General features: G+C 38.5%; 1 protein-coding gene across 18 annotated transcripts in view; it reads right to left on the minus strand.

Annotated features, from left to right (window-relative positions):
* GTDC1 (glycosyltransferase like domain containing 1) overlaps positions 1 to 24,924 on the minus strand; it is a 533,399-nt gene that overhangs the window by 169,798 nt on the left and 338,677 nt on the right. For all 18 annotated transcript variants that reach the window (XM_061183730.1, XM_061183712.1, XM_061183697.1 and 15 more), the window contains one exon: positions 443 to 775. In XM_061183730.1, the coding sequence (XP_061039713.1) occupies positions 443 to 775 (333 nt within the window). The remainder of the gene's footprint in view (positions 1 to 442; positions 776 to 24,924) is intronic.

A 24,924-nucleotide genomic window follows, 5' to 3' on the forward strand; every position in this document is an offset into this window, starting at 1 on the left:
AAGTGAAATAAAGGCACCCAGTTGAAACTGGTCAAATTAGTAAATAATAGAAATTGTTCTTGTTTTAATGGTAATACTTTGTTAGCAATGTGTAGCTATAAAATAGTGTGGTGATAACGGTATATATAAAAAAATATGCAATACTATTCTTACACTTTGAAACTTCTTGAATGAGATTCGGTTTCCTGGAAGCACCGAGCTGCTCTTGTTAGTTGAGTAAATCACTGCAAATAATTATCTGTGATTCAAATTTAATCTAAGTACACAACCATGAATATAAAGACACTGAGTAGTGCCACCCTGGCACCACACTGGTACCACTGCCACATTAAAATGATCTTTTTCTAAAGCTATAGGGACAACAAATTACTAAATTGATCATCAGAATATATTTTCTATTACCAGTTCGACAACTTACTAAATTGGTATGTCTTACACTTACCACCTGTGAGGCCAGACAATATGCAATGGTCTTTGTTGATCATCAGCTCCAGCCCAAATGTTACACGGATTTTGTTTATGTTCCCCATGATGAGTGCTTGAATTATCTGACGAGCTGAATGTTTTCAAGTATGACTCCTGCCTCACTGAGCGACCCAGGTTTTCTTGTTGCGCAGCATCACAGGATCCAGACTCTGAATCAAAATTCTTCAATAAATTCTCAGAACCTCTCTGCTTCTGTTGGAAAGGAAGGGCCATGGATGGAGCGACACCGCCATTTCCTTTAAGGCTGAGTATCTTCTGTAAATGCGCTGCTTTGTGCTTGGGCATGAATCTGTTACAAAAAGAAAATGCAGTATACGTTTAGTGAAAATACTATTTAAAATTTGCTCTTTACCTTTCTGTAAGCACATGATGATGATGTATAAAAACTGAGAAAAAAAAAAAAACTAAAGATATAACAAAAATTCTAGGAAGAGAGCAAAAAGCAGTAGTCACCAAGAGAAAGTTCAAAAGTTTGAAATTAGACCAGATTGTCTTTGGTTTCCAAAGAGTTTCTGTGGCTATAAAAAACTGCACTGCACATACCATAAAAAATCAGGGTAGAGCGATGGTTTAGCGTTCTTTCTTTACTTGTCTTTCTGGAGTTCTATGTTTTCCAGTCATGGCATGGCCCAGTGCTTATTTTCAAAACATACTTTTGCTCATTAACCTACAAAAATGCTTGAAACTTCCTGAATTAACACTGGGTATTTCTGCTCACGTGACTGTTCTGTATTCCTGGGCACTTGTACACATTTTTATTAAGTTGACTTTGCTAATATTTCTTTTTTTTAAATAAATAAATAAATTTATTTATTTATTTATTTAAATTTTTGGCTGTGTTGGGTCTTCGTTGCTGTGCATGGGCTTTCTCTAGTTGCAGCAAGCGGGGGCTACTCTTCGTTGCGGCGTGCAGGCTTCTCATTGTCGTGGCTTCTCTTGTTGCGGAGCACGGGCTCTAGGCACACGGGCTTCAGTATTTGTGGCACGTGGGCTCAGCAGTTGTGGCTTGCGGGCTCTAGAGCGCAGGCTCAGTAGTTGTGGCACACGGGCTTAGTTGCTCCGCAGCATGTGGGATCTTCCCGGGCCAGGGCTCAAACCCGTGTCCCTTGCATTGGCAGGCAGATTCTTAACCACTGTGCCACCAGGGAAGCCCAACTATTAGGTCAGCAGCTAATCCAAAACCACATCTGTTGGACTTCGTCTACTTACTGGCTCCCAAATGGTCTAAGGTTTTATAAGGCTCACATAGCTTGGTCCCTTGCTAATATTTCTTGAAGTATCTTTTTATATTTTTTTTATTACCATCTCACCCCTTTCTTCCCATAATGCTTTGTCATAGAGTTCGATATCTGCTACTTATTGATAGAAGCAAACGCATAAAATGCAACCAAGGAATTCACCAAGTACTAGGGAGCAAACCAGTAGACAGAGTGGGAGACAGACTTGAGAACAACAAAGGAACCTGTGGCGGAACACAGTATATCAAGAATGGACATTCTAACTTTTAAAACTGAGAACTGGAGATTAATTCTGACTTGGGGATAAGTAAAGGTTTAAAGAGGGTTTTAGTTGACTGATTCTGAAAGGCAGAGAGGGGGAAGTTTTGAATGGAGGGAACAGTGTGATCAAAGGAAAAGGGTGTGAAAGAGCATGAACTCTTCAGGGAATAAGACGCAAGCCAAAGAGTCTGAGTCCCGGGATCTGAGGTCTAGAGAGGCAGTCTGGGGCCAGACAACAAGGGTGTTCTCAGAGGCCCTGAGGCCCATGCAGAGACTCGGCCCCTTACCTGGATTGTGGAGTATGTGAAGAAAAGGAGAGTACATGCATTTAAGAGGTAGGTGAGGAAGAAGAACCACAGAACCAAGGAAAGCAATGAGGAACATTTGGAAGAGCTGAAAGGAAAACTGAGAGTAATATCACACTATTGAGGTAAATTGAGAGCTCCTAAAGCATGTGTAGGAAAAAGAACCAAGAGCTCTTAAAACTGTTAAAAAAAAAAAAACAAAAAACAAGGGTGTGAAACACTGCAGAGGTGTTACAGCAGCAGAAACAACAGGGCGATTTTGACCTCGTTATACTGTAGATCACTGGCTACTCCCAGGGCGGTTCGTGTGGGGTGAGGGCAGAGAGAAACCAGACACTGGTTAGGGAGAGAGGGGGACACAGAGAAGAGAGGGGAAGGCAAGGTCAAGTTTTCTTTAATGGGGTGCGTGTCCACAGGGGTGCTCGCTTGGGGATACTTGCTAGGGAAGGGAGCAGGGTCCTGAGGAAACAGAAAAGTCTTATAAAATGGAAGTAGAAAAACAACGTCAGGTGTGCTAATGGCAGGATGCTTGCTGCGGGGGAAGTAGGGCCTTATTCAAGAGAACACACACCGACCTTCCTTACAAAGCTGAGAGGGAAGAAGAAGAGAGAGACGGAATTGAAAAGAACCGTTTCAGGTGGCAGGTGTGGAATCCAGTGCGTCCCCAAAGCCTTGGACGAGGCCATCTATTTCAAGCGAGGTGAGGAGAGATGGTGCTCAAGAAGTGACCTGAGGGATCAGAAGGTCGCCGTGGAGAGGGGGATGGGCGATCGCTAGTTCCGAACCAACGGGCAGGTGAGCAAGGCTAAGGAACAGTGCGGGTTCTGCTGCGAACTGGAAATCCAGTCTGGCTGTAGTACGCTATGTACATTCTAGAAGCAAAAGGCTTGATGTGGGGGACTCTGTGCTTGTTTCGTGAGGCCTTTTGAGAAAAATCACCTGAATATATAAGCCACCTCCCCCCACACCCGTGCCCTGTCATAAGTAGATGAAGTAGTTATTGCATATGGACAGATAAAACACAAAGAATGGGGCTAACTTCCTTGGTATGCTCTTATAAAATAATACATTAATTCTTGATTTAAAATGGAAAAAGAAGGGAAAAGGATCTGAAAAAGAATATATATATATGAAATAAAAAAACTGAGTCACTTTGCTGTACACCTGTAACTAACACAGCATTGTAAATCCACTATACTTCAATTTAAAAAAACGAACATTGAATTTAATATCTCTCTTTAGATTATTAGGTTAAGGAAATTTATTGAATTATAATGAATGCTGTACTAAAAATTTTTCGTCTCATCTACGGACCTTTAAAAACTCAGTGGTCACAACCTCAGTTTTATTAGAACTGCTCTAATAAAAAATTAGAGAGTTTATTTTTAAAAAAATGGAAAGAAACTTGGGCATATACAGATTAGAGTTTCAGATCTCACAGGTCCAAAATCATGAAGGGAGGTAACCAACTTTCTTCCTGAAATAAATTCAAAATACTGAGGAGATTCTAAGGAACTAAAAATCAATAGGAGAGTTCCCATCGATCACCACAAAAAGAAAAAACATGACTATAACAATATCCTCAACTTCTCCTAAACAAATGGAACAAATGGTAAGAGAAGGAACATCTGTACATATGTGGAAAACAACAATAACGCAAGCGAAGTAACCTATTTGTTTATGTCAGATAAAGAACGCCAGGCAAGCTTAAAAAGGATTTTAACAGAATTACAAACTTGGTGCACGAAGGATTCACACACACACACACACATACACACACTTACACACACACAAAAATCAATGGGCATTGAAACAACATATCTTCATTTCAGAAAACAGTATCATGACCCATCTTGCTCATAAAATCCCTTTATATTGGCCAGCGTGTGAGCAAAATTGCAAATTAAAAGAGACGGGAGATTGGCTAAAGGGTTGTAAGCAACGGAAACTGGTCACTGACAAGGAATCTAGCTGTGGGCAAGGTGCTAGGCCTGCTTTTTTGCAATACATTTCCTAAATGTTCTCAAGGATGAACAGAATCCCACCTTAACCCAGGTTGCGGATGACTGACTAGATAGGTGGTGGTGAATAAGGACATGGGAAGATGCAGATTATCAATATGGACAGAGACCCAAAACTCAGCTTATTAATATTATGAAATTGACAAAATAAAATAAACCTGAAAGCAGTAGGACACATGGAAAAGACTATGTAGATTTCCTGGAGTTTGACAAGATGAGTCTGGGCTGATTGGACTAGCAAACTAACTGATGCTGCTTGGTTATGGAACGTGATGTACAGGAAAGGGAGAGACCAAGTCTGTGGGAGCAGAATACTGTGCAAATGCTGATTTCATCTGAGGCACCTGATAACTATATATGTTTGAAAATTAGAGAGTTCTAAGAAGAGCAATAATAATGATTAAGGCAATGGAGAATTGATTTATGAGGACAGATTAAAGGAGCTAAATATGAATAGCCTGGTTAAGTGACAACTAGAGGGGTACATAATAGGAGTCTCCAAGGAAAGAGAATAATTATTTAGCTGGGTACAAGGGGGTATAACTAGGAGTAATGAGATGAAGTTAAGAATGGGAAAATTTAAGATGAATTTCCAGAAAAACTCCCTGACGGTGTAATTTATTAGCTCATGGAATAAATTCCCTATGGAAATGCTATAGCTGGGGAAACAATAATAGAACTGGACAAAATACCAATAAATAATATAGATAATAATCCAGTACTTGAAAGAAGGTGGTTACGTGCTATGCTTTCCTTGTTTACAATATCTTCTCATATTTTTCTCTAATAGTCTTTTATATAGAGTGACTGTTACCCAAAGAAGTATTTAGGCAATTAGCTAAATCTAAAAGGAAACACGTCCTTTAGGTGAGGGAAGCTAAAATTACTTCAGTTTTCATATATTCTATAGCAGTAAGCAGTAATAATTTTTTACTACTTCGTGTCAGCAGAGCTGATCTTGAAGCAAGCTGGACAAATGTATTACTATTTCTAAAAAACAAAACAAAACAATCCTCAACTACCATCCCATACAGTCTATTCTGATTCTCTGTGTGTGACATGAAACCCATATTTTCATAGACATGTTTAATATAAACAATTTATTGCCATAATAGAAATCAAAAAACTTTATTCCAGCTTTTCTCAATGTAGCTCTATGGTCAATTACTTCACATCAATACCAAGATCAAAGAGACATATACTAACAAGCAGTTTGCTTAATAATAGTCACCACACTAATTAACCCATCCAGAACATTCTTAATCAGATGCTATTTGTAATGTACAGTGAAGAGAAGGCTGGCAATAAATGGTTCTATGCTAAAAAAGCAAATAATACCTTACCGATGGGGTGATACTGGCTTTTTTATAGAACCGGACAGAATGTTCACACTATCCTGGTGTGAACTCAGTGAAGTAACTATGCAAATAGGCACATGACCGAACACTTCCTTCCTCCTCCCCAGCTTCAACTCTGGGGGAGGTGCTAATGAGAAGAGGAAAGGTACAGAGGTAAGGAGTGATGGAGAGAAAAGAAAGAATACCAGTGACCTGCCTTCTAGAGCACATGGCAGGCTTGCCGTTTAACCATCCCCTCAATTTTTCTTAAAGAAATGCTACTGCCCACCTTACTCACAGAATGTCCTTCCTGTTTCCGAACCTCTCAGAAACCCTATTCAAACATGTTTTCACTCTTAGAAAGATTCTGGTTACTGTAGTCGTTTCCAATCTGTTATTAGCCTTGGGACCCCACTCCCAACTTTTTTCCAACCAATAGCCAATCTTTGAAACAAAAGTAGAACCTTCCCTCTGCCATCTCTCCTTTCCCACCTCTGTCCCCCAGGGTGGGTCCAGAGGCATTGCCACAAAACCCCAGTACTATGTTGAGGGATGTTTAAAGACACAGCTGGAATAAGTACGTTCCAGACCTAAATCTGATTGCTTCCCTGCACCACCCACAAACGTGGGTGCTGGACCTGTAGGAATGGCCAAATGCCTTATTTGGAGTAGTCCGAAAAGATCAGATTTGGGAGGAGCTTAAACCGATGCTAAGATTGATGGTAAGCAAAGGAAATGCTCTAGGCTCCTTAGCTGATTTCTGCTGAAGTTGAGAAGCCAGCTTATGTTCAGCTGACCAACAGAGGTAGTCAGGAGGAAGGCGATAAGATAAAGCAAGTCATGTCGACTTAGGACATTGAGACTGATTCATGTGTTGTTGAAGAGAATGCTGTGGCTAAAATGCATGTCATGTGGAATAAGTTGCCTACAAACATCTTTTTGAGAGATTTCAATGAAAAGTACTTAATATGGTAAGTTCAACCTATAGAATCTCATAAATAAGTACCCAGAGATAAGAGTCCACAGGACATGATTAAGTCATGCTTCTCAAAGCAGATCTGGAAGATAGCGTGTGAAAAAAAATGATGCAAATGAGAGGATGATTAAAGAGACAGAGAGAGGGCATAATTCATCAACGATTATTTCAAATATGAGCCAATGAGAAAAGAGGAGAGCCTTGGCAACTGGAATAAGGAAACTGGCCTGCCTGTGGGGCAGGCACGGAGACAGGGGGCTGAGGAAGCTCAGTGTGTGTACATGTAGCTCAGGTGTCGGGGAGGGAGAACAGTACGGCCATCCCTTCAGGCTGAAGTCTCACAAGGTGTGTTCTGTTTATCACGAAACAGAACGTGTAGGTATTGCCCTAGAGAAGGTTTTGTGAGAGATCAAGTTTTGGAAATGCTGGGTTAAAGAAAGTTAAACATTTCTTCACTACAGAACTTCCCAAAGCACATGCTAGTATGTTCAGTAAATATGTTCATTCATTCATTCTTTTGTTCATTCAATAAATATTTATTTAATACCTATTGTGTGATAGAGACATTGTATTTATTGTTTCCCAAACTTAGCACTTAATGAAACAAGGACCAGTCCCCCAATGCCCTCACCCCCCCCACACACACATACATACAAAGAGGCACCTTAAGAATTAATATTCGACAAAGGATACCCTGGGAAATACTACTTTAGACCCTAGGAGGTGCACAGCCTGAGTCAAAAAGCATGGGGAACCAGATAGGTGATGGCATATTTTACATAGTAGGGATGGCAGAGGAGTGGGAAAATGCATTCCCTCTCCAAATGATGAAACTCAGCCCAAAAGGCCATTCACCAAGGCCACACATCAGTAGAGAAAAGGAAGTCTGAAGATATCAGGGAAACCTGTGAAAAAAGTAACAGAAAAAAATACAGTTCAAGGCTAATATGGATGACAGCAGAAAAAAATATCATTCGATTTTATCACAGCAATTTCTGTGGATTCCGGGATAGAAACCATGTTGAGAATTGAAAAGAAGGGAAATAGAAATCAAAGATAAATAATTTTTCCAAAACCAACTGGGAAGACACATCCAGGCAGTTCAGTGATCTAAGTTCTTGGGTGATGTATAACAAAAACTATTCACTGTTTCCAAACAATGTGTTGGAAATTAATTACAAAATTAACATTTTTAGAATTTAGCCACATAAGCAAATATCAAAGATAATCAAAAAATCATGTTGCCCACATGTATCCAATATATCACTTATATGGTAAGCAGATTTATATAAACCTATAAAGTATAAAAGTAAAGATCTTAATCTAGCATTCTCATGTGCACGCATACACCCCCTATACTTCTTGCCACATTGCCTTCACTAAATAAAGGAATCACAAACAAGGAAGTCTATCATAATTAAAACTAGATGTTTGAAGACCACAACATTAAACAGAAAGACAGACTTATGCTTGGTGGTTGGTTGTAGGATGGCTGCTCCTCTTTACTGGAGATGGCTATGGGTTAATATTCATAAAATAGATGGCACATGTCTATGAAGGCTGTTTCAACAAGAAACTCTGGCAGAACATTATTTGAACAAATTTGAATCACAGATGAGTCAATCACCATCCACATGCACATAGCACAAATGCTTTGGGGGAACAGCCATCCAACAACACCGCGGCTGTTTAGGCCATGTCATTTAAATGCTCAAGTTTCGTGCCTGAACCAAATTTCAACTCCCATGGTGCAAATTTTCAAAGCCAACATGCAACATTGACAGCAGTCTGAGAGAGGATACTGAGCAAGGGTGTCTTGCTTTGACTACGAAGAATCTGTTTTGTGACAAGATAGGAAAACAGGATCCATAGAAACTAGCCTCAGTTAAAATTAACAAGCAAACCCTACTTGTTAGCCTGAGAAAGGCATGCTGAAACTGAAAGCATATTTATGGTTATCAGACTGGCCTCATTATCCATGTATGGTCCCAGGGATGACACACTTAGTCAAGACAGCATCTTCTCTTGAAGGCTGCCAAAAAGAGAAGCTTCAGCTTCCTCTCTTCTGTTTAAGGTCCATCATTTTCTGATGTCTGTCCTTTAAATAGCTGGGATATATGACTGTCATAAGGAAAAGATGGTTCTGTTCCCATGAGTCTGTTTCTTTATATTTTTTTCCACCAGCATTTCTAAGAATCATTTCTGAAAATCTAACACTTTCCATATACCTTATTTATACCATTTATTTACAATACATGGCTTCTTCTGGCAACAGAGTTTATGTAATTAGTATTATTTAACTTAAATAATTATGCCTCAATTCCTCATTCTCTTTTTTAAAAAATTTTTATTGGCGTATAGTTGATTTACAATGTTGCATTAGTTTCAGGTGTACAGCACAGTGAATCAGTTATACATATACATATATCCACTCTTTTTTTAGATCCTTTTCCCATATAGGTCATTACAGAGTATAGAGTAGAGTTCCCTGTGCTATACAGTAGGTCCTTATTAGTTATCTCTTTTGTATATAGTAGTGTGTATATGTCAACCTCTCTTAATTCCAAAGTGTTTTACATTGTACACACTGCTAATTTAACTGTCTACTAGTATGAGCAGTTTGTCTTATGCAATTTTATAAAATCCCTTGATGATATATATACTCCTCCCATACAGAAAACTTAAGGTCCTTAACAATGTATGAGACTAGGAAAAGCTACCTTGCATGTTGCCACAGCCCATGTTTATCAAACCCAGAGCCATCCTTGTGAACAGATGCATGCACACTTCTCATGATTTCGCATTCCTCCCCCGAAAAGAGCTAAGCACCACAAAACCCTCTAATTTACACAAGGTTTACTGTAGTAATTGAACACAGTCAGCAAAGTTGCAGGCTAAACTGCAAACAGTGAATCTTTATCTTCCTACCTCCCCTGTAAGCACTCTCCACCGACTGGCTGTTAATTCCCTAAGAGCTTTATACTCCTTCCCAGTGGCCCAGGGCCTCCATACCCGCCACGCTCATCACCATGCATCCCCTTGCATCTACCTTGAATCATGCCCTGTTCTTCACTGTTGGTCTTGTTGGAAACTAATCTTAAATTCCCACAATGTATTAATCATCTTCCATGCTCAATATGTTCCACTTTTCAAAAGCACAATACCTTAATTCAGGGAAACTAATCACAAATGGGATAATTTCACAGTAAGCCTATGAGATTCTTTTGGGAGGACAGGTGGAGAGAAATCTCTGTGAAGCACCTTAAAGTAAGTCCACTCAAGCAATGGGCATGCTGAAGAGGGGAGAACCCAGGCTGTAGTATTGGTACCCAGTATTGCATCGGTACTTCCTGTATTTGTGAATTTATTCAAATCACTTAATTTCTCTGAACCTCAGTTTTCTGATCTATGAAATGGGATAATATCTGTTTTTCCAAATTTCTTGAGAGGATCAAAAGAGAGTTGGTAATGATGTGTAGATGAGCTGAGTAAATCAAAGTAAACTTCCCATTTCCTTGCTTCTTTATGTAACATCCATACTTATGGAGTTATTTCTAAGGCCATCTTGGGTAACACTGGATTTCCTAGTTTGTAAATGAGTCACTGTCTTGACTCAGTCAACAAATATTCATTCAACAAATATCTAAGCTCCTTCTATGAGCAAGAGGTTGTGTCTATTTTTACAAAAATTTTAGAGCATATGTAGTGACATTTCATATGTACTTATTTTGGTCTCTTACCCTCAGAAATTTTAAGCTATCCATATTACCTTTAAACTAAACTGTATTTACTGATTCCATTACTACAATGATCTAACTTTTCCATTCAAACTTAATAATTTGCTCATTTGTTTCACTAATAACTCAGAAGTGAAGTTTTAAAAGCTTCTATTCATTCACCCCGCTTAATTTAACAATAGTATACAAAAATGAAAAAAGTTCCCAAATGTGAATCTGAAGTAATTTCTTTCAAGCAAGAGGAAGTGGCTGTTTCACATGTACATAGACTCAGCAAGCTGCTCGGTATGGATTTACCTTGTTAGCAAGTAAATGTTCACATTACTCTGGGAATCCCATATCTTCTACAGCATCAGTAAAGCACTGAAGGAAACTCTAAAAGTGATCTTTAATCACATGTCCTATTCCACAATTTTTTTTGGAGGCCATTATTTGGAGGTTGAAAGCAAGATAGTAAAATGTGCTGGTATTGAAGAAAGGATCACTTTCTTCTTTCCAAACAAAAATAGAATTCCCTTAGGGCAGTGTTTCCAATTGGAGAGTATCCTTTAGAGCATGGTATCATTTTATGGGTGCTATGGACTCAATTGTGTTCCCTCAAAATTCATATGTTGAAGTCCTAACCCTGAATGTGACTATGTATGGAGATAGGGTCTTTAGGAGGTAAGTAGGGTTAAATGAGGTCATAAGGATTGGTCCATAATCCGATAGGACTGTGATCTTACAGGAAGAGGAAGAGATCTCTCTTCCTCCCTCTCTCTCTCTTTCTTCCCCCTTCCCCCTTCCCTCCCACGGCCACATGTGAGGACACAGCCAGAAGGCAGCCAGCTGCAAGTCAGGAAGAGAGCTCTCCTCAGAACTGACTATACTAGCACCCTGATCTCAGACTTTCAGCCTCCAGAACGGTAAATTCCTGTTGTTTAAACCACCCAGTCTATGGTATTTTGTTAATGGCAGCCTGAGATGACGAATACAACTGGATACTGTTGTGGAAAAGAGGGGAAAGAGTCAATACCATGATGGGTGAAATTTCCTGAACAGGGTATCAGGAAAATGATAGAGTGGAAGGTACCATATCTATGTTGACAGACAGTGACAACAAGAGAATATTGTACAAGAAGAGAGAGCTAACCATCAAAACTGATAAGAGAATTTGGGGAATGAAAAGGAGAAAATATGAATTGTGAAACAAAAATGTTCCTTTTTTAACTAAAAATAAATTTAAAAGAATAGAGAACTGAGTTTAGGAAAGAATTTTTCTCAAAAATTTGTTCGGTTGTGAATAAAGTCACTTAATCTTTTGAAACCTGGGTTTCTTCATATGTTCAGTGAGAATGAGACCAGTCCCCTAGACTTCTTCTAATGGAAGTAGGAGGATCAAACTTCTAATCAAATCTACTGATTATCTTATAATTATTAAGAGGCAAAAAGGCACACTGGGTCAAGCAGGGCTCTAGGTATATTGTATAGTTTTAAATTCAGGGCTCTGCCACTTATTAGCTAACCTGGGGAAAGAGTTTTTTCTCTAATTATCAGTTACCCCATCTGTAAAATGGAGCTAATAATAATCCTGCCTTGCAGAGTTATATTTTCCATGTTGCTTGGCACATAGTAAGAGCTCAGTAAATACTATTATTTTTTATTTTTGATAATAATGGAGAAGGTCAACATTATGCTGTCATGGTTACTAAAGAGATAATCAACATTCTAAAAACTCTGGTCTGACTCCACTGGCCCTCTCACAGTTAAGCTACTTTATAAATCAGAGACCCATGCCTTTTTTTAAGATGCGTTTTCCTTGTTAACTGTCACAAGTTACACTATAGCCATCCATTTAAGGCAGGCATTTTAATGTTACCTTATTTTCATTTGTATACTAATCAAAGATTTGTTCTCTGTCTAGAGGCACATTAATTACAAAAGGGCTCAATGTTATAAATCAAACAAATATATTCCTCCCTTTCTATTGTTTCCTGTGGTGCTTTCTTCTACCTTACGCTTTTCCTTGTCTTTCCTTTTATTCCTTCATTTTTCTAACTGAGAGGTTCCATCTTCTCCCTTCTTAAAGCTGTATAAACCAGAAAAGTAAAACCAGGAAATTTAAAACATCAGTTTCCAGGTCTCTGAAGCATGAACAGATGGGCATCAAAAATCCAGTCTTTTATTTTTTCCTTTTTCTTTTTCCTACCCACAACCTGAATAAATCAAAATTACCAGCAAATCCAACTTCCAGCACTACCCCCTTTTTTTTCCAATGCTACAGCATTAAGTATTGATTCACTTCAAGTTCTGGTTCTATGCTGTCTAATTTTTAAGCCACAGAAGCTGTCTTTATTCCAAAGTAATATTTTAAGATACAATTTTGTTAACTTTACATTTGAAATAAAGCCTTTAAATGTACAAAGTGAGTGTACTAGCACTTCCGCTTTCTTCAGGTTTTCTATACTTTGTAGTATTTCTAAGTTTGGAAGAGATGGGTAAAGTGCTGGGCTATTACTAGAATATAACCAAGGCTTGAAGGTAAAGAAAGACTTACATACTCAGTGAAAATAGTGAGTGAAAAAGGTCAGAGAAAAAAACATTCATTCACCATTCAACCCAAATTGGAATGCCTATTATGTGCCAGGCAAATAGCCAAGATGCCCTCACGAAACACCCAGTGGGGTAGGTGCTCCAATCAGGGGAGAATTAGGTATTATGATTATGAGAACCCAGGCCTGGTGAGGGGGGCCAACGTCAAGAAAGGCTCTCCAGAGAACGTGATCTTTCGGCTGAGACCTCGATGATGATTAGAAGGTAGCCAGGTGTGAATGTGAGAGGTGGACTGTATTAAGAACAACAGCATGTGCAAAGGACCTGGTGAGAAAACGTGGTTCAGGGGTAAAAGCAAAATATGGCCAGAGCATTGAGTGAGTGTGGATAGCAATGAAGGTAGGGGAGGGGGAGGTCAAAAATGAGGCTCGAGAAATAACCAGGGGGAGGACTTTCTGCCCTTAATAATATAAGTAAGAGGTTTATAGCCATTTGAGAAATTTCTAATCAGATTGGGTCTGAATAAAAATGCTGGCTGCGGTGTGAAGAACAGACTGGGGAAAACATGGCAGAGTAAACATCAATTTTAAATCCCCCTGCCTTTTGAAGCTCTACTGAAATAATGGTATGGGACTTTTTAAAAGGCATGGACTCTCAGGGACAACAAGAATAATTGAGTAAGATGACAACAGAAAAGAAATGTCAACTGGATTTCAAGCGATGGAAAGCAGATGGATGAGTGGTGTTGGAGCAGAGAGAAGGAGGCAGAATGCTTCTGTAAGTGTAGGTGATTCTACTTGTGTACGTGGTGTTAGCAAAGAGACAGCAGCTCACTTGCTCCAGAGAAACTCCGGAAGGCTCAGGAACTGGACACACCAAGTGCCTCTGGAGGTGCAATTGCAGAGCAGAGCTGAAAACAGAACTGGTAGCAATTCTATAGAAAGTGAACACAAGCCCTTTGGTAACCTCCTCAAGCCCATGCAGCCAAGCAACTACCGTCCTTCTCCCCTGACCTCCCTCCTCAGCAGCAGAAAGGCTTCCTCACTGGATGATCTGGACCACAGAGACCAGGCAAGGCTAAAGGCAAGGGTGAGGGAAATTAAATGAAAGGATGTCTATTTATTAATGATGCTTCTCCAGCACCCCTCCTCCATTTGGCTCCCAGACAGCTGGAGATTTTCCTTCCAGGACATTATAGGAACCTTTCTCTGGAAACTAACTGGGCTGACCTAGCAACGCTGACATGTGGAGATGCCACAATGAAACAAATGAATTCCTATGAGAAAGGTCACTGGTCAACAAGCCCTGTCTCTGAAATTCTAATCATCTTTCAAAGTCTCACCTCAAATATGAATGGAGAGACAGTCACCATCAGATATTTGAGGAAAATTTTAACATCAAGTTAACATGATGAAGCAAACAAATAGAAAAGGGGAACTTAGAGGAAACTGAGACAACATGGAGAGCAGAAGAAAACTTAAAAAAAAATCCTATGATATCCATAATGATAAAATAAGCTTTTGCATTCATGATGGGAGAAACAGGATGTGATTAGAAAGGAAATTCAAGAACAAGAAAGAGCGCTTACAAATAAAAATATCATAACTGAAAAAAATCAATAGAAGAGTTAGAAGATAAAGTTGAGAAAATCTTACAGAAAGCAAAATAAAAACAAAAAAAGAAGAAAATAGGAAAAGAGATAACAAAATAAGGTCAATCTAAGGTTCAATAATGACTAATAGGAGTTGAAGAACATACATACTGAGAAAATCATGGGTGAGAAAATCAAAGAATAAATATAAGAAAATTCTTTGTAGTGAAGGAAATATATACCCAGCATAAGAAAAGAACAAAAATCCAATCCATTTAGAATCATTATGGAATTTCAAAAGACCAGGAGTAAAAAAGAAAATCTAATACCTTTTGGGAGAGTGAACATGACGAGTCACAGGCAAGTTATCAGAAATAGGCAGAAATCAGACTTCTCAACAGGAAGTTCAAAAAGTAGAAAACAATGGAGCATTACCTCAAACTTCTGAGAAAAATGAGTTCCAATGAGAGCTCAAAACTCAGTCAAGTATTAAGTAAATGTGAGGAAAGACAAAGCCATTTTCAGACAAACAAGGTCTCAAGACATTTTAGCTCCCTACATTTCTTGAGGAGATACCGGTGGATGTACCCCACTAAAATGATAAAGTAAAAAAAGAGAAAGATGTGGGATCCAGGAAATAGTTGACTCAAGGGTTCAGAGAGCAACATAAAACTAACAGGAGCAGGAGAATCTAGGCCTCCAGGATGGAGGTGTCCAAGGAAAAAAATGGGAATGATAGATTTCCTGATGTGTCTGACCATATTAAAAAGATGAGTTAGTGATGGTGGCAGAGCTAGGAATGGGTTTGTGACAGTGACACAGAAACCAAGCAAATAAAGTTAAAGCAGTATTTACCTCCAGGAAAAAATGAAGAGTTGTTCAGGGAAGGAAATCTTAGCATAGAAAACAATGATGCTCAGCAGGGAACAGTTTTACATAGCAATAATGCTATAAACAGAGTATTTAATTAACCAAAAATTGAGATACAGCTATATTGGAAGGCTAGGGAGAGGGAAAAATATGTGAGTGCCTGCATGTGCACGCTCATACAGTAAGAGGGCTAACTAAATCACCATTTCTATTGTAGGAATTCAACAGATAATATCTCATATTTTAAAAAATCAAGAAATAGCAAGATAAGAAACAAAAGTTTTGTTAAGTGGTAGCTGGGGCGGGGGGGCGGTTTGGGGTGGGATGAACTGGGGAAAGGAATTTTGCTTTGTCTTACAGATCCTTTTTGCACCCTCTGATCTTTTAAAACCAAATATATGCATTACCTTGAGAATTCATGACTTAATTAATAATTTCTAGAAATTTCTTACCAAAATCTCTTTGACTATTGCTTCTAGCATTTTCTCTAATTTTCCTTCTGAAACTTCTATTAGACATATGTTGAATTCTTATCTTTTTATTCCTTAAGATCTAGCTTCTAGGTCACTAATTCTCTCTTTACACATGTCTAATACTTACACTCAGTGGTTAATTTCAATGAATATATAAAATTTCTACTTAGTTCTTCTCAAAATATGCACTAAGCTTTTATAGTGCCTTTTATTTCTCATACTTGCAATTTATTCTTTATGCTATTAACTGTTGTAAAAACCTACTTTATCTTCTCTATCCAGAAGTTCTAGTATCTGAACTTATTAAGGGTCTAATCCTACAGTAAGTTGTTCGAGCCAGTTTATCACTTGCTACGCTAGGACGGATATTCAACAGGAAACACCAGAAAACTACAGGCTCCCCAAAATGAAGCAATGGAGAAAGGTTTGTACCCAAGTTTTACTCTTCCTTTAAAAAAAACTCACCATTTTTCTAAATTCTAATATATTTCCTTCGGCACTCAGCAGGTATTTATAGAGCACCCACTCAAACTCAAAATTCTGCTGTTATAGGAAAAAGAATTAGAAGAAAAATCAGACATTTTAACATATGGTTGGATTTCCCTCTTCTAAGCTTTTTAAAGAAATAGTATGTTGGTTGTTTAAAGATCACAACAATCCATGGTCATCTTTCAGGACATGCTGAACATTATTTTGAGGTTTAACATTATTTGCAGAAGAGTTTTCTACTTTCCACCTTGAAATATCCTTTTTTGAACAGTGGGCATATATTTGCAGTAGGGACTCATCCATTCACAGTTTGTGCTAACATTATTGTGAATCATAACCACAGAGATGTACAAACAACTCCTTAAATACTAAAGTGGATATAAATGGAAATGGTATACCTTTAATGACATAATAAATGTCCTAGAAAAAGTAACTATGCAGTGAAATTCTCATATAAAACAAAAAAATTCTTATAATCTTAAAAATGTAATTATTCTATAATTTAGCTGTACTGAGAGTCTGCATCTTATTGGCCTGGGCTATTTTAGAGTACTGCATATCCTACCTGAATTGTCAATACGTGCCCTACTTTACACCCATTTAACACTTCAGTAATATACGCCAGGGCATAACTGAGTTCTAAGGGTGTCAAAAGCCAGATTATTCTAGAACTGCATGTTATTTTGGGAGTACAGATAGCAAATGGCCAGATGGCCCTACAGTAAACTGCCGAAGGCCATTTAAAACGAATCCATGTGTAGATGTATTCCAACAGAGAATTATGGACAGCAACCAGTGAGATACCGAAGTTCTACTACAATATTATCTTTGTTCAGCCAGAAATAACATTCCAATTTTATAGAACCGGAGTTAAAACAAACATTATTCTTTACTTTCCTGTAGTAAATAAACGAGCAAAATCAACTCTATTGCCTTGCAGGCTTACGGTAGATGCTCAATATAGACTTGCTGAATGAATGAATGCCTTGGTACAAGGAAGTGGAATAGGTTATGCATACGCTATTCTATGCTTTTCTGGGTCCTGATTGTTTCTGTATACTGATGTGTGGTTTGGGAGTTTGCGTATGTTTTATTTAGGTAGTTTGCATATACAAAGTAGAAAGAGGTAAGGTTGGTTGAAGGGTAATTATTTCTTGATGGAAGAATATAAAAAGTATAAACAGCTCAGCTATTGCTTAAGCAAACTCAGCTCTTCGTTCCTGATATACAATGCAAATAGTATACAAAATAAGGTTTCATTAAAGAGTGACTGTCACATCAACAGGAAGGAGAATGAAGACCTGCTATGCAGGATTATTAGATATATTGAATTTGTTGTCACCAAGATCAACAAAATCCTGCTTCTAAAGACTACACACTGTGACATAGAAATAGCTTTGCAATACAGAACACTTCTTTGATTTTTTTTCCATTTTATTGTAATGGGGTTATACCTCTAGAAGAAATGAATATCAATTTATTGATGGCTTGGGCCACTATTTAAAAAGTAATATACAGGACGTCCCTGGTGGTGCAGTGGGGACTTCCCTGGTGGCGCAGTGAGAATCCACCTGCTAATGCAGGGGACACGGGTTCGAGCCCTGGTCCAGGAAGATCCCACATGCCGCAGAGCAACTAAGCCCGTGCGCCACAACTAGTGAGCCTGCGCTCTAGAGCCCGCGAGCCACAACTACTGAAGCCCGAGCGCCTAGAGCCCGTGCTCTGCAACAAGAGAAGCCACCGCAATGAGAAGCCCGCGCACCACAACGAAGAGTAGCCCCCGCTCACCGCAACTAGAGAAAGCCCGCGCACAGCAACGAAGACCCAAAGCAGCCAAAAATAAATATATTAATTAAAAAAAAATTAATATACTAATCAGAAAACATCTGTGATAACTCACAATCCATTCTGAAAAAAAAATTAGAAACTTTCTATCCCATGATATCTCCACAGCACAAAATAACTCTACAGCGTATGATGTGGAGTGGGACTTTTCCTAACACCTTGGCATTTCAGCTGAGGTGCTAACGCCGAGGACTAATACCTACAAATGCTAAACAGAGGTGCTGCCACATTTCTGCAGGACTTGCTAAAGGTAGAAATATTGGCCCCGTGACTCTTCTCCATCAATGTCTAACAGCCTAAGTAAGAGGAGGAGATGCACAGGAGTAGGTGTGCTCCATGAAAACCTCTCATAGAGACTGGGGATGGTTGCCAGAAGGGGAGGCCGGCATGTCTTTCCCCAAAGTGAATGACTGCCAAGCTGCCAGGACCCAAAAGCCTGCCTCCTCTTGCTCCTAAAACACAGTTCTTGGGAGAACCTAATGCATGCTCCCCCCACCCCCCGCCCCGCCAAATATGGGACACAGATCCTGACGAGAGTCAGGACTGCGAGATTTTGAAGGTAGGAGGCTGTCAGAAGTTGTCCACGTGGCAGGGCAAGAAGAAAGGGCAGCAATGGAAGCAGCCTCCATTTTTTACCATTTGGAAGGGAAAGGGTACCTAATTTTGTTTTTCCCTGTGGTCCCAGTGGAGGGGAGTCATGTGCCATATTGAAAGGACTATGCTCAGGAAGGCTGCCTTCAGGGCAAGGAACATACTCCTGGGGTCAGAGCGGAGAGAAGGAAGTGATCAGAGATCATCCAGACAGGGTTTCCTGTATGACAGGGAACACCTGTGGGTGAGATCTCCCCAGGAGTGTCTCAAGAGAACACATGTACGTGCCACACAAAAGTGCTGGCATTTGGCTACTGCCTGACAGAAGGCATTTGACACTCCAAAGAGACCCTCAAACAGCACCAGCTATGTAAGAAGCCTTCCTCTCTTCCTCCAGTCCCTCCTCCCAGTCCAGACCCTGATGCAGGAGCTTAAAGGGGAGGGTAGGAGGCATGAAAGGAAGTGTATGTAATTGGCTTATTGGACTTGATACTCATAATGAGGGAACAGCGTTATGTCCTCTTCTGCCACTGCCTTCAAACACATCCTCACATCTCCTACTTCTTCCTGGTAACAACTTCGGCAGATATCTTGGCTTTCTGGCTTGTGATTATTATCTTCTGGTACTGTTAGCATTTCTTTTTTTCTCCCCTTCCATGTTATAATCTAGGAATAGGAAAGGCCTTTTTAAACATGGCACTAAAGGTAGAAATCACAAAAGTATAGATTCGTCTGTGCAAAACTAAACACTTTAATATAACAAAAGCTTCATAAATTCAATTGAAAAGCAAGTGAAAGGAATATCTGACACATAGGCAACTCATAGAAACCAATGCAGCTAGCTGTCCAGCAATCCCACGTTCAATTAGCTCTGCTATTGTGTGACCTGTTAGCTGTGTGACTTTGGGTGATTCACTTAATATCTCTGAGCTTCAGTTTCCTCATCTATGAAAGGAGATTAATACCATTACCTTTATCAGTGGGTTCTGGGGAGGATTAAATAATCTGACTGATGTAAAGCACTTAGCACAGTGTCAGACAAATAGTATGTATTCAAAGAAACGTCAGCTTTGTATCCTCATGACCATCCATCTCCAAGTGGCAAGTTACAGGTAGTAAAAATTAATTTATAAGCATTCTTCCTCTCTTTTTTTTGCCTGTATTGCCATAGTTTTCCACATTGAGCATCTGTTACTTTGGTAGGAAAAATACACAAACTATTTCAGTTAAAAAATGAGAATAAAGGCATTTGTGAGTCTCTGCCAACTTTACAAAGTAGAGAAAGCTACATGTTTCTCACTCGGGCTACAGTGGATCATCCTGGCTAGTTTGTTATATGTAATGTCTCTCGGAGTTATTCGAATAGGCAAAATGGTTCTCTTCCAACATAGGCAAGAACCATCTGGTCATTCATTGACAGAAATAAATATCTGAACACGAATTATACTTCCACTGGTCAGTATATACACACACAAGACATGTGAAAGGCATAAAAGCTTTAAAAAAACATTCATAAGAATAGAATGAAACATTTCGTATCACGGCTTTATGCCATGTTGTCACGTCAGGTTGTACTTGTTTATCACATCACTTCATTTACTCTAATAAAAAATTACTCCCAGGACTCAGTTTCCTTTACTGGCATTGCCATTCATTCTGGGCACAATTTTATAAAAATGAGGCGAATGGAAAGATACTGATGTCATTGTAAGATGAAGCAAAACCACATGAGAGGCCCTGGCTCTGGTGCTCATTTAGGTCCCATCGAAGTAAGAGGGAAGAAGTTCTGGGATGTATGTGTCACAGTATTGGAAATGGCTGCCCTCCACAAACAAGCCCAATTTACAAGAGAAGAACATATAAGGTAGAAGGGGGTTTCAATTTTTAAACTACATTACTAAGCACACATTTGCTTCTAAACTTTAAAGCAGTGCTGCATCGCATTTGGATAGAGTTATAGCATTGCTTTAAACACACACGCACACCCAGACACACATACACCATGGAGGTAATCCAGTTCCTCCTGCAGCACAGATGTGCACAAGAATGCTCTAAGTGATTAAGATAGGGCTTTAAAGTTAGTTAATTAGAAACATATCTCTTTCTGTGATCAACACTGATACTAGCTCTGAGTTCTGATTGGTGGAAATGTAAGTTTAAATTTAGATTTAAAATTTAAAATGCATGGATAACCCTTGGACCTGCTTTTGTGGTGAACTGTCTTAGAACGAGGGCCTTTAATATCTAAATGCCTTCCATCAAGGCTAACAGTTTAAAAAAGAGAATTCTGCTCATCTGATATTATTAAACTGAGCTTCTCATAAATAGCATTTTTTTTTTCTTGGAAGGAAGGATAGCAAAAGTCAGGAGTGTAATATTTTAAATCCTATCTTGACAGAAAGAAATTGCTATCATTGTAACAAAACCCACACCACTCTACTCTGATTATTGGGATGACCCTTTTTTAAAAAAGCCATAGGGTCACTGAGAGAATAAAATACAATAATCAATGGTAAAAGGTTCAGCTTAGTGCTTGGCACAAGTAGCTGCTTAATAAAGTTTCCGTTTTGCAGAAATGAAGGTAATTGCTAGAGAAAGTGAACCTAGAGAGTTACAATAAATATGTGCTTATTTTTAAGTTCAAGTTTTATTTTCTACCAGACTTAAATATCAACCTCTGAATGTCCGGGTTATACTGGAAAAAACATTTCTGCCATTGGAAATTTTAATGTTACAGTTGAATGAAAAGTCCCAAAGGTCAAATGAAGCTGCTTCGCATTGGCCTCACATCCCCTGACCCAAGCCACATGCACAGAGGACACAGGTCACTCCCAGTCTCCTGGGGCCATATTGACAAGAACGTATCCCCATGGATTAGCAGAGCAATCCAACTTTCCCAGTTTACTAAAGAATGGATCAACTTAGGTCATCTTCTAACAAACATGTGTTACTCTTCTATTGGAAAACAATATGGATGTTCTCATTGAAAGAGACACACTTGATCATTTCTGCCTGCTAGTATTAAAGAAGCTGCTGGTGTTGGTGGCACAGGCACTTATATGAAAAACTATAGACCTTCCAAATTGTTTTATTTATATATTGTTCACAATTCCAGAGAGGTTGATAACAATGCCAATTAAATTCTCCTCTCACTGAAGTATCACATATGTCCTAGAAACAGGGCTGAGAGTGGGGTAGGGTGTGTGTGTTAAACTTCTTCAGTAGGAGGGGGAGTTTAGCAAGGTACCTTTAGAAGCAAATTGTCTCCGCCTCAAATTTCAGGGTCATCACCTAATAGGTAAGTAACCCATGGTCAATAAAATAACCTAATTGAGCCATTGGCTTTTCACTTATTAAATGGGAACAAGCTCCTACAGTTGTCTTAAGGATCAGCTGAAATGGTATATGTGCAACTGATGTATAGTAGAGACTATTTATACCAATAAATCCATTTTGCACTCAGATAACAGGCTCTAGAAAGAAAACACACCTGCTTAGCCTGACAAGCTAGCTGCTGATGTTCTGGGTGTCATTATTAGAGCAAGTCTCCCAGAAAAGTTCTAGAACTGGTTGATGAATTCAGATATTTCCTTACATTTATTTTTATATCTGTTTTAAATAGCTCCCATTGAGTTCCGCACTTGGCACGCGTGGCTATCAATGGCATTAATGGTCTAAAAACGTCCCAGGCACCTGAATAGTGAGAAGGGCAAACTGTGATGACAAAAACAACCTGCCATCCCTTGTCACCTCATCTGATTTTTCCATTATTTCTGATTGATGCAGCTGCACAAAGCACTCAAAGAAAACCACGAGATACAGGAAAAAGATGCTGAGGAATACATTTCAAGCTGGGTGTTAAGTGCAGATATGAGAAACTGGTTATTAAAAACACAGAAGCAAAGCTCAGGGAGGTGGGAGGAATGAACAGGAAAGAATCCCATATCTAGACACTAATATCCAAGGTTTCACTCTTAAGAATGCTTTCCCTTCTTCCACTTCCTCTTAGTCAAAATATTAAGTAGTCAAGGTTATACTCAAATACTGAATAGTTTTCCAATAGGTAAGCAGATATTAACTTCCTATTGTGTTAATGTCCATGTTTTACTAAGGGCTATTTTTGCCATACCTCACAGAAAGTAAAAGAAAAATGTTGGAAACATTGTTTCTTTGGACATAATTTGTGGTGATTCTTTTTATTTTTCTTTAATGGTATAAGGTTACATAGGTAAACTACAAAAGCAACTACATATTACTGTGGGATAATATTCTGAATATTCTCTGTAAAAGTATAATAAATGCATTACTTTTTCAAAACCACAGTTAGGATTATCAAGGATTATGAGAATGAATTGGGTTGAAAAGCTGTCTAGAGTAGACTTTGGAGTGTGTTCACAGAAATAGGTATCCTATACAACAATAAAATCCACCATGATGCCTTTTCTAGAGAACTTTTCTACAACTAGCAAAACTTGATGGGACAATTCCTTTTAAGTTTAAATCATGGGAAAGAGTCTGAATAATTTGCAAGGCAAAAATAATGTGTCACACATCTCCAAATCACCAATTGTTAACCTGGTGACCCTGAATGGGCTTCAGGGAGTCCTTGAACGCCCTGTAATTATATGGAAGATTGTGTGTGTGTATGTGTACTTATTTGCATTTTTCTAAGGAAAGAGCCCATAAATTTCATCTGACTTCTAAAAGGATTTATGACACCCCCATAAGGTTGAGAAGAATTTATTCATTCCATAAATATATTTTATATGACTACTCTTTGTTAGGCACTATGCTAAGCTTGGGAGCACATGGAAGACACAGTGCTTGACCTCTGCATTTTAGAGTCTATCAATTGATTTGAATATGGGAAGTGGGATGGAATCATTAATTTTAAAACCCCACTAATTACCCTTCTCTCCTAATCCAACCCCAACCCATCTAATCTCCTCCAGATCTCACAACCTCCTTGAGACAAAGTCTCCTTTATATAATCCATAGTTTTTTAAATTGAAGAATAGTTGCTTTACAATATTATATTAGTTTCAGGTGTACAGCATAGTGATTGAATATTTTTTACAGATTACACTCCATTAAAAATTATTATAAGATAATAGCTATAATTCCCTGTGCTGTACAATATATCCTTGTTGTTTACCTATTTTATACATAGTAGTTTGTGTTTCTTAATCCCTTACCCCTACCTTGCCCCTCCCTGCATTGGTATAACATTTATTTGTAGACTTTTTTTGATGATAGTCATTCTGACAGGTGTGAGGTGATATCTCGTTGTTTTGATCTGCATTTCTCTACTAATCAGCAATGTTGAGCATCTTTTCATGTGTCCATTGGCCATCTGTATTCAGTCTTGGTGTGTTGTATGTTTCTAGAAATTTGTCCATTTCTTCTTGGTTGTCCAATTTGTTGGCATGTAACTGTTCAGAGTATTCTTTTTCATTTCTTAATTTGTTTATTTGGGTCCTCTCTTTTTTCTTCTTGGTGAGCCTGGCTAAAGGTTTATCAAATTTGTTTATCTTTTCAAAAAACCAGCTCTTGGTTTCATTGATCTTTTCTATTGTGTTTTTGGTCTCTATTTTAGTTATTTGCTCTCTGATCTTTATTATTTCCTTTCTTCTGTTGACTTTGGGCTTTGTTCTTTTCTTTAGTAGTATGCTAGTGTTCCTTTCTTTTTTAGTTTTTGTGTATCTATTGTAGGTTTTTGATTTGTGGTTACCATAGGGTTCATATATGTTGACCTATAATTATATCTACTTGTTTTAAACTGGTAGTCATTTAAGTTCATATACATTCTAAAAGATCTACATTTTTTACTCCCTTTTTCCACACTGAGCTCTTGATGTCCTATTTTATATTTTCATGTTTATCCCTTAACTGTTTATTGTAGTTATAGTTGCTTTTATAAATTTTTGTCTTTTCATCTTCGTACTGGCTTATTTAAGTGGTTGATCCTCAGTTCTTACTATATATTTGCCTTTTCTAATGGGATTTCCCTTTCCTATAATACTTACTTCTTTTCCACTTAGAGAAGACCCTTTAACATTTCTTTTAGGGTAGGTTTAGTATTGAGGAACTCTTTTAATTTTTGCTTGTCTGAGAAGTTCTTTATCTCTCCTTCAGTTTTAAATAATAATCTTTCTAGGTAGAGTACAGTAGG

This window comes from Eubalaena glacialis, chromosome 1, assembly GCF_028564815.1.
Source record: "Eubalaena glacialis isolate mEubGla1 chromosome 1, mEubGla1.1.hap2.+ XY, whole genome shotgun sequence".
Taxonomy (NCBI): Eukaryota; Metazoa; Chordata; class Mammalia; order Artiodactyla; family Balaenidae; genus Eubalaena; species Eubalaena glacialis.